The sequence below is a fragment of the Zingiber officinale genome, chromosome 3A (genome assembly GCF_018446385.1).
Source record: "Zingiber officinale cultivar Zhangliang chromosome 3A, Zo_v1.1, whole genome shotgun sequence".
Taxonomy (NCBI): domain Eukaryota; kingdom Viridiplantae; phylum Streptophyta; class Magnoliopsida; order Zingiberales; family Zingiberaceae; genus Zingiber; species Zingiber officinale.
In genome coordinates this window covers 133,278,923-133,295,060 of record NC_055990.1, presented here as the reverse complement: position 1 = coordinate 133,295,060, position 16,138 = coordinate 133,278,923, and the positions used below count along the sequence as shown (strand labels likewise).

The window sequence follows — 16,138 nt, the reverse complement described above, 5'->3', positions numbered from 1 at the left end:
TTTATAAAAAAAATCAAGTTTTGCTGATTTTTCATTTTCCAATATTTTCTATCACAAGTGTTTCTTTCCTAATTGTTATTTTTGATTAATTTAACGAATTCAAGTAAAAAACAAAGAGAGAAGTAAAATATAAGTAAAACCTCTTATCCCCACTTTAACACAACAAAACAGAATATAGTATTACCATTCGGATCATGTTCTGTTGAATTTTAAGATTGATTTTGTATTTGAAACATTAAATAATCAGTCTTTTTAACGCATGTATTTCTTTTCAATTTATGCCCTTAATTCTTTTACAAAGCCTTTAAGTTTGGTTTAAATTTAGTTCATTTAGATGTTATTAGACTCTTAATTTAAGTTTGTTTGATATTTTTACATTGGTTTAAATCTCCATGGCTAATAATAAGCCTTTAAATTTATTTATTTAATTGATATATAGGTCAAACATAAATAAAATCTTACTAAATTGAATACTGAATATATATTATTAAATTTAATAACCAATGTAAACATGTCAAACAAACTTAAATTAAGAGTCTAATAACACCTAAATGAACTAAATTTAAACCAAACTTAAACTTATACAAATTAATAAACAATCATTTCAATAATTTAATTTCGCTGAACACTACAAAACGCACTTGAATATAATTAAGTGCAACAAAGAAAGCACAGAGCCAGCCACCAAGGACTTATTATCTTCTTCCCAACCTTTCTTTCTTCCGGATCCTTAGATCAACAGGTTTAATGATTCACATATCAAGGCTGTCAGAATAAAATAGTAGCAAAACGAGTTCCCAAGATTCAATACAATATCAACAAATCCAAACAGTTCACTAGTTGGAACATACCAAAACACCAGTTCGCTTCCAACGTAATTACTGAGGTCGAACACCGATTATACTTATGGAAGGTGCAACCACGTTACTCAGTAGAAAGGGAGGAGTCAGATCAATTCATGATACAGCATCCTCGTAAATGCAACAGAACCTACAAAATATTTTAGCACAAATAAAAAAAAGGCAATACTGAAAGTAAGGAAACTTAAATTCTGAATCTATAGAAGGAAACTAAGAAAAGCAATATAAAACTTACTCATCAAACCCAGTATCAACCTTGTCGCTCCCTTGACAGGGACCTTTCAGAATGATGGTATCCATAATCATCTCCTACTGCCTCACCCTCCTCACGTTGATCTAGATCTGCATACCCATGCTGATTTTGAAAATAATCAGGCTGAAGCCGATCATAGGACCTATGCTCATAATAATCTTGGCGTTGCTTTGATCGCTCAGTCTGTTCTGCAAGGTCATGTGGTGGAGGATGATCATAGTGTTTCTGGCCCTTTGGCTCATCATACTGATTTCTTAATCCTTCGTACCATTCTTGGCCATTGTCATGTTCAACATTTCTCTCCCTTGTGCCAGACCTTTCCCTGCCATGCTTTGACTGACTGCCATATTCAGAATCCTTGTCATGAATATAACCACCACCTTCTCTTTCATAACCAGCTTGATCATAGTCTCTTTCTCGTTCTCGATCCCTATCACGTGGACGATCACGTTCATGCTCACGGTCATAGTCACGACCATGGTTCCTTTCCTTGTCCCTACCACGAGCTCGATCACGGTCATGGTCACGGTCTCAACCACGATCTTTCTCCCTATCTCTATCTCTATCCCTTTCCCTGTCTCTCTCCCTTTCTTTGTTTCTATCTCGGTCCCTGTGATGGTGGTGCCTATCCTCTCTAGGCTCCCGGGCCCTTTCATGGGAACGCTCATGAGGTCTCTCTTCTCTCTCCTGATCTCGCCCCCTTTCACGAGACTTCTCCCTATCAAAGGAAATATAAAATTACTCATGGCATCTATAAAACAAAAACATTAAAATTCACTAATTTTACTTTACTAGAAAATGAAAAATGACATGGTTGTCATACCAATCCAGAAGCCGATCATCCCTTGCCCTTGGCTCCTCTGATCTAGACTGACCTGAAGCAAGTTGTTGATGTTCCCTGGTTGAAGTGGAATTCATTTAAATGGAGGAACTGATTATTAATAATGTAAATCACTTGACATGAAAGAAAGTGCATCAAGTTGCGATATATCGACAGGGATACAGGTTATATCAAGACTGGAAAAACATACAATGATAGGCTCCATGGAACTTTAGTGATTTATATCCATAGTTCCAAAAGAGGTCACTTCACCTAGTAACTAGGCGGCTCCTGTTAATGGTCCTTTTAAAAAGAGGTCTATGCAGTCTAGGTTTTAATTTATTTATTTTTATTGCATTGTGAGATATGTATTTAGTACTTACCAGTTAGTGTTATTAAAGATAAGAGTGCTAGTCAATCTCAATTTATTTTCCTTTTCTTTCTTATTTTAATATTATATTAATATCAACCAGATAGGCCTGCACTAGCCAGTAACTAACTACCTACCACCTGAAACCGTCTCTTAATACCTTGGTTGCATCGAATACACAAGCAACAGAAACTGTCTTCAAGAAATTACTAGTAGCAAGACAAAAACATCACAAATTGCAGGTTCCAAGACAAGTAAAAGAAAAACCAATATACTCACTGACTTTGTAGACATGTGCATAAACACAATTTTCAGATATTTTTTTTTATTAAAGCTCATGCTCATTGAATACCCTGATCAACTACAGAGTGAGTAACGTTTATTATGCTTGAGAAGTGTAGGGGATGCCCCTCTTTTGACACTTTGAATCTGAAACTACCAGCAAAAGGTCCAAGAAACAACCCAACCTAATGCATACAAAGAGAACCTTGTAGCTCAAAGACGTAGGTTGGAGAGAGCTTCAATGGCTCAACAAGTTGTGCTACCCAATATTTCACAAGAGCAACTCTACAGTGTTTGTATAAGATATGCAAGCTAATCAACGGTCTTTACAAAGTCACTAGTCAATCAATTTACAGAACCAGGTAAAAACCAACCAGCTTAATCTATCAATTCAGGAGACTGTATTTGTCAAGAAAATCTATGAATGTATGAAAAATAAAAACAATTCATTTACCTGACAGAATGCTTCTGGGTAAATTCTTCACCTCCAGTCCTAGTTGTACCAAGTCCACCACCCAACCTTCGAGGCCTCCAATTTGGCACAGTTCTTCCCCGCTCAACATCCACAAGAACTCATCTGTTATCAAGCTTCTTTCCATCAGCTTGCTTGTATGCAGCTGCTTGACGCATAGATAAATGTCACAAACATCATAGATTCAAAACAGAATTCCAAATGAACAATAATTTCATACTTTTCATGTCACGTGTATGCACATATTCAACAAAGCCATATCCTCTTGGTTTATTTGTTTCCTTATCTGTAACCAAACGTACCTGACAAAACAACATTATTATAAAGAAAAATGTCCTCAAGTGGCACAGAAATATCTGACTATTTTTGCATATTCTAAATGGCACGACAAATAGGCACCTATGCCCTCAATAGCCGTGCTCACCTTAACAGGTGTACAGGTTCACCATGCCAGATTGAGTTGACAGAGCAGAAAACCAACGTATGTTCCAGAAGAATTAAATACTTTTTCACCCCCTTACCAGGGTATATTAAGAATAACAATAAAATTGGAAATGTCCAAGTAGGGTACACCAGAAACCTTCTGAAACCAAAAACCCTCTGAAGGATGAAAGCATTTTCCAATTATCCATTTAAATTTGTTGAGAATGCATTCTCCATTAGAATTTGATTGCTAGCATTAAAATCCAAAGGGAAAATTAGAAAAGTTTTAATCCCTTCACAAGGAGCCTTGATTTACTACCTGATTACCTTTGTTGCCCCAAGGGCAAGGCAGAAAATTGTAGTGAGTAGTGACTATATTGGGTTATTGACCAAGAATTAATAATGCCCGTTGCAAAAATTCTGAGTTGAAAAATCTGGATCTCTCTTACTACAATTATAATTTTTTTGAAGTAACTAAATACACAGCAAGCCTGTATACAACTTAAGAATTACCTGTGCTACCCATAATGTCTTCATGAAGCAAAATCTCCTGGCTTCTCTATAAGGCAGAAAGCAAAAAAACACAACATATCAAAGAACTCATTGTGCCACGTAGGGCTAATATACCTGTAATTAGCCCCTATCGTTGGTTGTGCACAAAGCTGCTAACCTTGTCTCATTCTTAAAAGATTTTTCAACTGGAAAAAAAGTTTGCAGCAAGAGCAGAGTGCCAACATGGCATGAACATATCATAGAAAAGATCTTAAATGTATCCCAGCAAAGTTAATGTAGTACCTTTTGTAGCTAGGACAATGGGAGTAGCAAAATACCCAATATATATAATTTCTGTGTTGTCCAACCACTCAACTTACCCACACTTCACCAAAGTAACCAGAAAAAAGTCCTCCCGTATCCCCTCCCCTCCCCCCTCACTTTGTCTATTTGGAAGTTTATTTGTTGACATCTTTTCGTTCACAGAAGAAAAACACAAGCTGGTCAGGTTGTAGGAAAAGTAGTTGCATGAGTGCATTACAAACAGTTTGTTAGAGAATGACCAGCCTCCAGATAATATAACACAAGCGGATTCCAAAAAATCAAAAACAAAAAACCCTTGGCATCAAACCTAATATAACACAAAAACAACTGTGAGATGAAAAAGTATATGTTTCTCTGGGTCACCTAGGATTAGTGGAAATTTTGATAAACATGAACTAGATTGATATTTGTATAATGATCTACAGAAACATCTGCGCCAGAAAATCATTTTAGTGCCTGATTTGAAATAAATCCTTGCCCATGTTGAGACAATAGCACAAGCTCCCAACAATAGAAGTCATGCATTCTTACCCTCTTAATTGGTCCATAAGTTTCAAACTCCCGCTTGATCCGGTGTTCAGTTGTCTCATAGTTCTGCACAAGAATATCAAACACTGTCAGGTACAGAAATATCATTAAAACAGAAAAAGCCCTAAAATGCAGCAATCATACAAGCCTGGCAACAAAAAGCGTCTTGTATGGATCACCCATAGCATTTGGATCTTTAGATGGATCATCTGTAAGAAAATTTTATGAACAATTTTCAGCAAGCTATAAAGTTTTTCAGCACTGCTGTATAGATACAAATCAATTACATTTCTCCAACTCTTCAGCAACCTTTCTCGCACCATCCTCAAGGCGTAGTTTCCGAATTCTAGCTCTTCTTTGGACCAATAACCGAATAAATAGTGGAGAATGATATGCATGAGAAAAACTAGGTGACAAAAAATACAATGTATATTTGTTGAATATGGAAGAGGGTGCAATCCATAATGGTCTTGGAGTATTACAAACCTATGACAATATATCCCTCATACCAAAAAGATAAATCACGGGATCAGCTTATAACCAACCGTCAAGTGGCTAGAGGGTATGAGGGGTTCCACTCCAAACCTTTAATGCCAATTCACAATCCCAATTCAGATACAAACTTGTTCATTCCACAATTTGTTAATATTTATCAATGTACTCAATCTAGACAGCTAGAAAGTCTCCAACTCAATCAATACAACTAAAGATCGCTCCATCCATCAAAAGGCTTTTTTCCAGATGTACTTATTAATCAAATCAGCTTTTAGTATACTCTGTACATTTTTCAAAATAACAGGATGGGTTCTTATTGTGTACTTCATTATGCTCCCTGCCAAAGAACCTTTCCACCTTTTCTGATACAGGAACTTCCGTGTCGTACTTGGTGAATCAAGTTTTCAACTTTGATCTTGAATTTTCTTGTTGCAGCTTTAATCTTTATCAGATGTCTAACTGCTGCAGCAGCAAAGTTGACGAGGAAAACACAGCGCCATCTTATCCAGCTTACTGTATTTTCCATCTGTTCTTTCTTCTCTGTTTAAATTCTTCTGGACCAGCAAGTTTTGTAGTGCTCAAGTTCATTTCTGAAGATAAACGAAGTGCTAGTTCAAATTTTCCCATCTTTTTCAAGTTGCTAATAATTGCACGATAGGCATATATGGATGGGTTATGAAATTTCTTCATCTCTTCAAATATCCAAAATGCATCTTCCACCTTTCCTGAGCGTCCAAATGCATCAACTAGGGCAGTATAAGTTAGCAAGTCTAACTGAATTCCTTTCTCGGATATTTCGCTTGCAATTGTCTTGCAGAGATCTAGCCTACCAAATCTACGCAAATTGTTGATCAATGTGCTATAAGTAATAATATCAGGAACATGTCCAAGATCTTTCATCACCAGAAACTCAGATAGCATCTCGCTTGTCCTACCTCCTTTACCTAATATCTCTAAAACTGTATTAAATGTGATTGTGTCCATTTTCAGATGATGATTTTTCAACACTTCAAATATCATCAAGCTTTTATCAATCATCCCCAATTTAGCAGCCGTGTATATGATTCTGTTTATCACAGTACAATCTGTGCAACTTGTAATGTCAGATACATCTTTCACAAAGTCACATATCACATTTGAGTCAGATACCCTTTCAAGAGTTTGTGCAACTTTTTTGTAAGATATAATATCAGGAGACAATTTAGACATTAGCAAACTCTTGAAGACCTCAGAGAAAAGAGTGAAATTATTCATTTCGACTGCACCTGCCAGAAGAAGGTTATAGGTATTTAGGCCCAGCTTGATGTCTCCACCATGTAGATGTCTAAATACATGAGCAGTATCTGCCAAATGGCCTGATCTACAAAGTTTCTCAATATACTCTGTACAAATTTTCTTCACTGAAATTGCTTCAATATCCTTCTTACTCTTTATAAAGAGCTCCAAGTCCTTGATTACATTTTCTTGTCGAGAAGGTTCTTGTGTTGTGATGGAATGCGTGATTGACAACAGTGGTGGATGCTTACCACTGACGGTCATGTTATTCCACAGAACATGATGAACAAATGAGGGCCTGCTGTACCTCTGCCAATATTAAAAATTAAAAACAAAAGTAGTTATGCATTGTTAAACTGGAAAGGTGTCTACTGTACTCATCCAGGGAGAAAGAAAAAAGGTTAAGCCAGAAAAAGGTGATCACAAGAACCTATTTACATGTACAAAATAAATAAGTTGCGGAATCAAATAGAATATTTTTTAAGGATTTACACCAATCAAAATATTGACTATCAGGAGTTGGTAAATGAAGACAAATCAACATTAAATTGAACCGAGCATCAAACTTAAACTGAATTAAAGATTCAGCCATAATGGAACTTTAATGCTGAGATAAACAAGTTTATCTTTAATACTTGCAAATTAATGTTTTCTAGGAAAATATAAATTACATATATAATAATATCCGCACTGTTGATGTATATCAATGAATTGAAAGCCAATCTGATCAGTGTTTATGATATTTCATTTACTATTTTGATATGATAATCTATTCCTAGAATTTTGTCAGCTATGGGATATTTTTCAAAGTGAGTTCAACTGGAGAAGCAAGGACAAGACAACTTCTATGAGAGCCTAGGGGGAAACATCCCTATGGGGCCAATCCTCTAAACCAAAATATTTTTGTTATATACTTAAAGTTATGTGGGTCTGATAATTTTCAACACCAAATAATTTAATTTGTGTATCCATAGTTTTACAAAAGCTACCTATGTGGTTTCACCAAGACGCTGCTTGGCCTAATAGCTAGCCGTTTCTTTTAAAAAGGGGTCCAAGAGAGCCATCAAGGTGGTCTAGGTGGTCTAGGTAGGCTGCATAGGTAGCCCAAGTGAGTTTAACAAAAAAGCCTAATTTTTTGTAAGCAATTGGTTTATTTGTCAGTAGTTATCTTATCTACATTTGACATTTTAGTATGACATTAATTATAAAGTAGTTATGCATTGTTTTACAATTTGGAATTATGAATATAACATTTAATTTTATAATTTGTTGTGTTTTTTATTTTCTTGGTGTGATGTGAAATATAAAAAAACAAATTGTTTTCGTTATGCGTTTAGTGCTTCCTATCAATTATGACTTCTTTATTTGTGATTGTAATTGAAGTTCCAATTGTCATATGTACACACACATTAAAGTCATTTTAATTTAATCTACTTCTCTTTGTTATTTAAACACTATTGTAATGTCACCTTGCCTATGCTCCTGCCTAGGTGCTAAGCAATCCATCGACCGCTACCTTCTGTGTTTATCCAATTCTCTTCTTAGGTGAGCCATTTCATGTAGTGGATCGTTTTCACAACCTAAACAAAACCTATGTCCGCATAGTCATTGACAAAGGCAGTCTTTCAGAGCAGCTACATAGCTTGTCTATCTTTGATCTTATTTGTTCCCACTTTTCCCTCTTACCCTCTACAAGTTTTCCATGTTTCATAAAGAAAGCGCATAGCACAATGATCTACTCCAAACATTGTCCTCCATTGCTCTTGATATATTAAATATATCATTAACTGTTAGTCTCCTTACAAATACATGTAACTCGTTTCCACAACAGTGTAAGTAAACTCCACATGTATTTGCTAGTAAGTGGTAAGATAATTTGTGTAATTGTATTTGCTAGTAAGTGGTAAGACCAATGTTCGAAATTGCGCCCTAGGCGGCCGCCTAGGCGCTGTGCGGCAGGATGCCGCACCGGAAACCAGCGAGGCGGAAGCCCTAGGCGGCTGGGCCGCCTAGGCGGTCCTCGGCGGTCCTCCGCGAGCTTCGGCGGCCTTCGGCGGGTTCGGCGGGCCAAGTTTTTTAAGGCATGTTAAATCTGATTTTTAGGTATTTGCCAGGCGTTCGTTTGTTTCATCGCCCCGGCTGTTCGTCTTCCCTGATCTCTCCCTGATCGCGTTGCTTCCGGTAAGTTTTTGTTTCCGTTCATTTTTGTTTCATCGCCCGTTTTTTGTTTCTCAAATCTGCGTCGCGGCAACACCGGATGCATCGCAGGTGTCAGACGCTGCCGGAAGCTTCGCCGGACGCGCCGTACGCGTCCGGCGAAGTCCGGCGTTGCTTCGAGCAACGCCGGTAGAGTCGCGATGCTTCTGGCTGTGCCAAAAGCTTTCCGCGCGACGCTACCGGCGCCGCTGGAAGCAACGCCGGACTTCGCCGGACGCATCGGACTCGTCCGGCGAAGCTTCCGGCAGCGCCGGAGCCCTCCCGCGAGCCGCCAGTGGCGGCCCGTGGCGTCCGCCATCCGCGCCGTCGCGTGAGTCGCGAGACTCGCGAAAGAGACGCCCTTTTTAGCTTTTTTTTTTTAATTTTTTTAATTTTTTTTAGATTTAATAAATTAAAACAATTCCTAACTCCTAACGGGGATAATTTTAATAATAAGGTTGAGTTCATAAATCCTAATAAAATTAAGATCCCAATTAAATATATTTAAAATTTATCTTTTTTATAATAAATATTATTAATTTATATAAAACAAATTTAAATATATAAAATTATATATAAAATTCTAATAACCATTATTAATTTATATAATCATATTTAAATATATAAATAATATATTTAATTTTTTTAAATAAATAATATTAAATATTAATTTATATATTAACATATTTAAAAAATTTAAAATTATAATAAATATTATCATTTATCACTTTATCAGATTTAAAAATATAAAAAAATTTAAAATTAAAAAACATATAATACATTATACATATTAATAAATTAATAAATCATATTTAATTATTTATAAATTATATTAAAATTTTAAAATTTTTAATAAATATTATTAATTTATATAAATCATATTTATAAATTTTATATATTATAAATGTATATTAATCGGATTTATAAATATTAATTATTAAAATTTTTAAAATTCTAATAAATATTATTAATTTATATAAATCAGTTTTAAAAATATGAAAATTAAATTAAAATTTTAAAAATTCTAATAAATATTATTAAAATTCTAATAAATATTATTAATTTATATAAATCAGTTTTAAAAATATAAAAATTAAATTAAAATTTTGAAAATTCTAATAAATATTATTAATTTATATATAAGTATATAATAGATTTAATAATATAAAAAATATATTTAAAATTAAATTTATTTAAATAAATATCTAATAAATTTTATTAATTAGATTAAGATATATAAAAAAATATTCTCAGACTTGTTAATGACTTAATGTTATATTTCATATTTTCATTATTTTGTATTGTATATTTGTATGGTATAATTAAATTTTATTATCATATTATGTCTTGTTATATATAATTTTTTTTCCTTCAGATTATCTGTTATCAATGGCAAGCAATCCATCTTCGACAGCATCTGTCACTCAACCCGAATCCGGAATTCTTAGAAGAAAATCAAATGACATCGGATGGGAGTTTGGAATATTGATTGATCCTAAGAACCTCGACAAAATTAAATGTAAGTTATGTGGAAAAGCAATGTCAGGAGGAGTGTATAGGATAAAGGAGCACATTGGAAATATACCTGGAAATGTATCGGGTTGTCGAAAAGCATCTCAAGAAGACAAAAATAAGTGCAAACAGGCTATTTTAGAAGGGAGGAACAGAAAGAAGAACAAAATAATGGAAGAACAAAGTTGTAGAGCAGAGGTGGCTATTTCCATAGATGAAGAAGAAGGTCTTGAAATTGAAGGGATGGATGGAGTTAAAAACCTCTTCCACTTGGCCCCACGGATGATATGCATCAGTAATTGCTTCCAAAAAAATCTAAATGAAGTAAAGTACTTCGGCAAAAAAATATAAATGAGGCTCTTTTCAAAGAGAGAACTCAACAAGTTCAACAATATGTTGGGAGATGGGTTTATGAAAATGGAATCTCATTCAATGTTGTTGATAATGATAGCTTCAAGCAACTAATGGAGGCAGTGGGTCAATTTGGACCAGGATTCAAGCCTCCAACTCAATATCAACTTAGGGAGCCACTATTGAAAGCCGAAGTTGAAAGAACAAAACAATTGCTGAAGAAACATGAAGAAGAATGGGCAAAGAATGGATGCTCGATCATGACAGATGCATGGAGTGATAGAAAAAGAAGAAGCATCTTAAATTTGTGTGTTAATTGCAAGGAGGGTACTACATTTTTAGAGTCTAAGGAGTCTTCAGAGGAGGCGCATACAGCTGAACTTATTTTTGAGTATGTTGACAAGTGTGTTGAACAAGTAGGAGCTCAGAATATTGTTCAGATTGTTACAGACAATGCCACCAACAATATGGCTGCAGCTAAATTGATGAGAGAAAAACGACCCGGGATCTTTTGGAGTTCATGTGCAACTCACACTATTAATCTCATGCTTGAAAGTATTGGCAAACTTCCACGATATAAAAAGGTGATTGAGCAATCCAAGGCTTTTACCATTTTCATCTATGCTCACCATAAGACTTTATCATTGATGAGAAGTTTCACGAAGAAGAGAGACATAGTCCGACCAGGAGTTACCAGGTTTGCATCAAATTTCCTCACATTGCAAAGTTTGATTGAAAAAAAAGCTAGTTTAAGAGCCATGTTTACAAGTGATATGTGGGAGAAATGTAAATGGTCAAAAACAAACAAAGGAAAATTGGCTTACTCTACAGTGATGAGCATGAGTTTTTGGAATGGTGTGACACTTTGTTTGAAAATATTTGCTCCTTTGGTAAGAGTTCTTCGATTGATAGATGGAGATAGAAAGCCATCGATGGGGTTTCTATATGGGGAGCTTCTTCAAGCTAAAGAAGATATCAAGGTGGCTCTGAATAACGTGGAATCAAATTATCAGCCTATCATAGTCATTATTGAGTCAAAAATGAAGGATAGACTTGATACATCATTGCATACCACTGCTTTTTTGTTGAATCCTTATTTTTACTACAAAGATAGTTCTATTGCTCTTTATGAGGAGGTCGCAATGGGGATTTTTGAATGCATGGAAACTTTGCATGCCAATGAGTTAGATCTACAAGATACAATTATTAACAAGGAATTTCCAAAATATAGAAATAAGACTGGGTTGTTTGGAAAAACATTGGCAGCAAAAGCATGTGAAAAAAATGATGATACATTTGATCCATGTGCATGGTGGAGTACATACGGTGCTCACACACCTAACTTGCTAAGGGTGGCATTGAGGATACTTTCATTAACTACAAGTTCATCTGGGTGTGAAAGAAATTGGAGTACATTTGAAGGAGTAAGTTTTAAACTTTCAGTCTACTCTTTAATTAAATTAGTTATAATTTTTAATGTCTACTCTATATTCAGGTACTAACTATAATATTTACTTTCTCTGTTTTTTTTTAGATTCATACAAAGAAAAGAAATAGGTTGGATGCCAACAGGTTGAACAATCTAGTATTTGTCCAATTTAATGCTAGATTGTTGAACAAACAAAAAAGAGAAAAAGAAAGAAATGTTGATGTCCTTCTTGCAAAAGATGCTTCAAATGCACAAGGTTGGATTGTGGACGGTGGGGAAGATGATGAAGTTGAACTAGGTTCTGGGCTCACTTGGCAAATGGTTGATGAAGCAAGTGGAGCGGATGAAAATCTACAACCCCGAAGAAGCTCTAGAGTGAGAGAACTTCATGAAGATGATTTTGAATCTGAAGAAGAAGACGAGGATCACAATAATGATATTGAGTTTGTGTCCGATGAAGAACAAGTTATTGAAAATTATGGAGAAGAGGAAGCAGAATAAATACGAGTTTATGAGATATTATTAGTTGTGTAATTTTGAACTCATTTTGTTAAGACATGATTTACGTTATTTAACAATTATATTTTGCTTAGTGGTTACTGGTTACTGATTCACAATGTATTGTAATCTTGAATTGAACTATTGCTACTATTTTCCAATGTTCTACTGTTTGCTATATGATTATGATAACTTACTGCATGTTCTATTGTTTAACTATTTTTTTTAACTCATATTTACTAAGTCTAGTATATTTCCTTTGCACAAAACTATTAATTTTCTTTTATAGTTTTTCATTTTTTGGTATTGGAAAGTATGTATTTATTTCAGCATACATAGTTAGATCTCCATTGCTATGAAATTGTTTAAGACAACATTTAGATTTGTATATGACATTATCCACAGTTCACATGAAACAAGGAATACCGAGGAATCCGCCTAGCGCCGCCTAGTCCCCGCCTAGGCGGCCTAGGCGCTAGGCGCTGGTCCGCCGCCCGACTAGCGCCTAGCGAATTTTAGAACCTTGGGTAAGACGATTTCAAAAGATTGCATGTTGTTTCAACTCTCAATCAAATGGCTTTGCTAAGTAAGAAATTAATCTTCTGCTAACTAGACAAATTGAACACTGATGACCCAAAGCTAAATCTTATCCATAAGTCTTTCAGTCTATCAGTAAGTAGGAATGTTAAAATATGCATAGAGCAGCATGTATGGGTGTTTAAGATCTATGTAACTTACCCCAAATACTAAGGCAAACATAGCTTGTTGATCATATTAAGATATAGATAGTCCTATGGTGCAGAATTCTATAACCATACTGTTATCTGAATGGCTGTCTCGAAAGAAAAAAATTTAAAAAAAAAAATTAAATCTTTCTCCTACATTTCCGAATGTCTGAAATTTCAATGCCCCAATATTGTGCTAAAATGATCAGGATTCAGAATTCAGAAAGAAATCATGGTGCACAACTAATTAATGAGCCCAAATCTCTTCATTCAATTATGGAACCTGATCATATTCAAAGAAGCATATATCTTACTGGAAATGACCCAACTGTTCGATTAGAATAAGAACTAATATTCTTCTAGAGGCATAGTTATTGCAGGGAATTAAACAATAGAAACGAAAAAGAAACGTTAATAAAATGTATAATAAGTTGGAGAACCCTAAAACTAAACTTCTGATTAGAAAGAGTTGTCGAGCAATCAATCCACTAAAAATGGAACAAGAAACGGCGCGGAATCAGGAGGCTATAAAGGCGAAGACGCGATGAGATCGTACTGATTGCATCCTCCGAAGAACCTGGAATGACTGTCGCGATAAGGATAAGATCGCCGTCGCCATGGAAGAGGAAGAAGGCGGCGGACGCCGAGACACCCCAGCCAAACCCCCAAAAGAAACGGAAAAGAAGGGAGGAAAACCAGCGTCCAACGAAGAGAATCGATCGCTTTGCTCCGAGAGACGGAGGGAGAAGAAAACGACGTCAAGCGTCCTCCCTCACCGAGCGGCCCTTCGCTCTACTCGCGGCGTTTGAGGACCTGTGGGAAGAGTAAATGGTTAGGGTTGGGTTTTGCTGCCTAATTTTTCCAAATTAATACCTAAAGCTTTCAAATATCTCATGAAAAGAGTTTCATTATAAAATATCAATAATAATACTAAAGTTTAGTGTACTAATTTTTATTCTGTCATGTTTTTCTATGATATTTAAGGTGGTAACGCTCCTACCTTATAATATTCATATTAATTTTTTTTAATCTAAAATATATAATTTAGAATAAAAAAATTATCTTATTAAATTTATTTATCTACTTTTTCTTCACCATATAGCATCTCTTTTTATCTCTCTTCTATAATATTTATAGAATGAAATTTATTTATTAAATTTAGAGAAATACTTTTTATTAATGTAAAATTTAGAAAATTGATAGGATAAATGGTATAAAGATATTTTAGCTATCTTATTTAAAATTTAATGTAAAATTTTTTAATAGAATAATTAATATGGATGTTGTTAGAATCATAACACCTCATATATTATGTATTTGTCAATTATGTATTTGTCAACTTCTGTCTTGAGGAGCAAATTCATTTATCAACATACAATGCGTAAATATGTATTAAATAGAATTTATGGCATAGGTGTTATATGATAATTGTTTTTTTTTAATACTGGTATTCCATATCTTTATAGATCTACTTATTAATTTTGTATGTGAATGGTGTTCGTCCACTGGATAAATTTGAAAGCGATTATGATAATTTGTCCAATAGTCGACCTCTATTGTCAAAAATCCACTATAAAATCTACCCTTGCTTAGCTGGATTTCAAAGAGTACTGTACTATATGAATCCATCAAACGTCTGATGGTTGCAACATGCTTAGGCGCATTATATGATAATTATTGGAGCAAAAGATGATATCATTCATCTCAAGTAGCCTAGTATCATCGGTCCTATAGTAAAATATAAACATGTAAAGCATGGGAGCATTTTGATCTAGCACAGCGATCCTTTATATGGAAAAGGTCAAAAACCCAACAAGATATTTTGTACCATTAGGAATTGACCCCAAGCGTTATTATTTTTTTTTTTAATCTAGGTATCCAGTTCTTCGAACAGACTAATCCTAGAGATGACTGATTCGACCCTACGGAAGTTTCTCACCAGCCACTAAGGTAAATCAAGAAGCGTTATCGAAGGCTCATTCAAGTAGCCAGTATTTTTAGAATCGTCATCCCACTGGAAAGCTAAAATTTGGTTAATCGCTTGAAGGATTTAATCATTGTACCATTGCCCAGGGCCAACCCCTAGTGTTATATTGATACTTAGTTGGGAAGATTTGATATCTAAAGTTTGATTTGTTTACTAAAAAATATTTTAAAATATTTTCTCCATCTTTAAATTGGGCGAGTCGATAACTTAGGCATGGACCAATGATGCAGACCTAACCCATGATGAAACCCAATATAACCTTTCAAATTTTAAAACGACATAACTTTTGACTTTTTGACTCGAAATCAAGATCTATCAGTAGTCACATGTGAAGAATTCAAAAAACTACATTTATTACTGATGAAACTATAACCGCCAAATTTTAGCCTAAATTCCACCATGTAAATCCTTTTAAAGCCTTTTTATTTTTAGGATATTTAGGATAATTTTGGTATTCATAGTTTTTATAGGAGAGGATTTGTCTTGATCTACGTCCTATTTTGAGTTAAAATCGTTTAATTATGTACTTACCTTTTCGGGTAAAAGATCTATTTTCTTTCTTTATAGGATTAGAATTAAGATTTAATTGTAATTTCTTGCCTTTAGTTTGGTCTATATAATAGTCATGTTTAGATGTTGAGTAATTATCCTTTATTTATAATAAAATTTTTTATTATGGTAAAACTTAGAAAATGACATATTTTTCTTCATTTTAGAAGGATTCTCTTCTTATTTTCTCCTCAATCTTCCTTGGCAGTCCGGATAATCACATTATTGTGTCCTATATCAGTTGATATCAGAGCCATGAGAAGGTTGTAGTGTTCGAAACCATTTATTTAATTAAGG

General features: G+C 34.5%; 1 protein-coding gene across 4 annotated transcripts; it reads right to left on the bottom strand.

The window, feature by feature from the left end:
- Window positions 1–582: 582 nt before the first annotated feature.
- On the bottom strand, window positions 583–14,142 carry LOC122052478 (pentatricopeptide repeat-containing protein At1g11900-like). Of its 4 annotated transcripts, none has more exons than XM_042614013.1 (8): window positions 5,112–5,825; window positions 4,969–5,033; window positions 4,828–4,890; window positions 3,278–3,359; window positions 3,040–3,202; window positions 1,937–2,011; window positions 1,096–1,831; window positions 583–990 (listed from the first exon to the last, which is right to left on the bottom strand). In XM_042614013.1, exons 5-7 carry the CDS (start codon window positions 3,182–3,184, stop codon window positions 1,368–1,370), a joined length of 684 nt encoding a protein of 227 aa, XP_042469947.1. In that variant the 5' UTR covers window positions 3,185–3,202; window positions 3,278–3,359; window positions 4,828–4,890; window positions 4,969–5,033; window positions 5,112–5,825; the 3' UTR covers window positions 583–990; window positions 1,096–1,367. The 4 variants fall into 4 exon arrangements, with proteins under 4 accessions (XP_042469947.1, XP_042469948.1, XP_042469945.1 ...); XM_042614011.1 differs by lacking the exon at window positions 583–990 and adding an exon at window positions 13,862–14,142 and having other exon boundaries at window positions 1,663–1,831; window positions 5,112–6,903; XM_042614014.1 differs by lacking the exons at window positions 4,828–4,890; window positions 4,969–5,033; window positions 5,112–5,825 and adding an exon at window positions 3,482–4,820.
- Window positions 14,143–16,138: the final 1,996 nt, after the last annotated feature.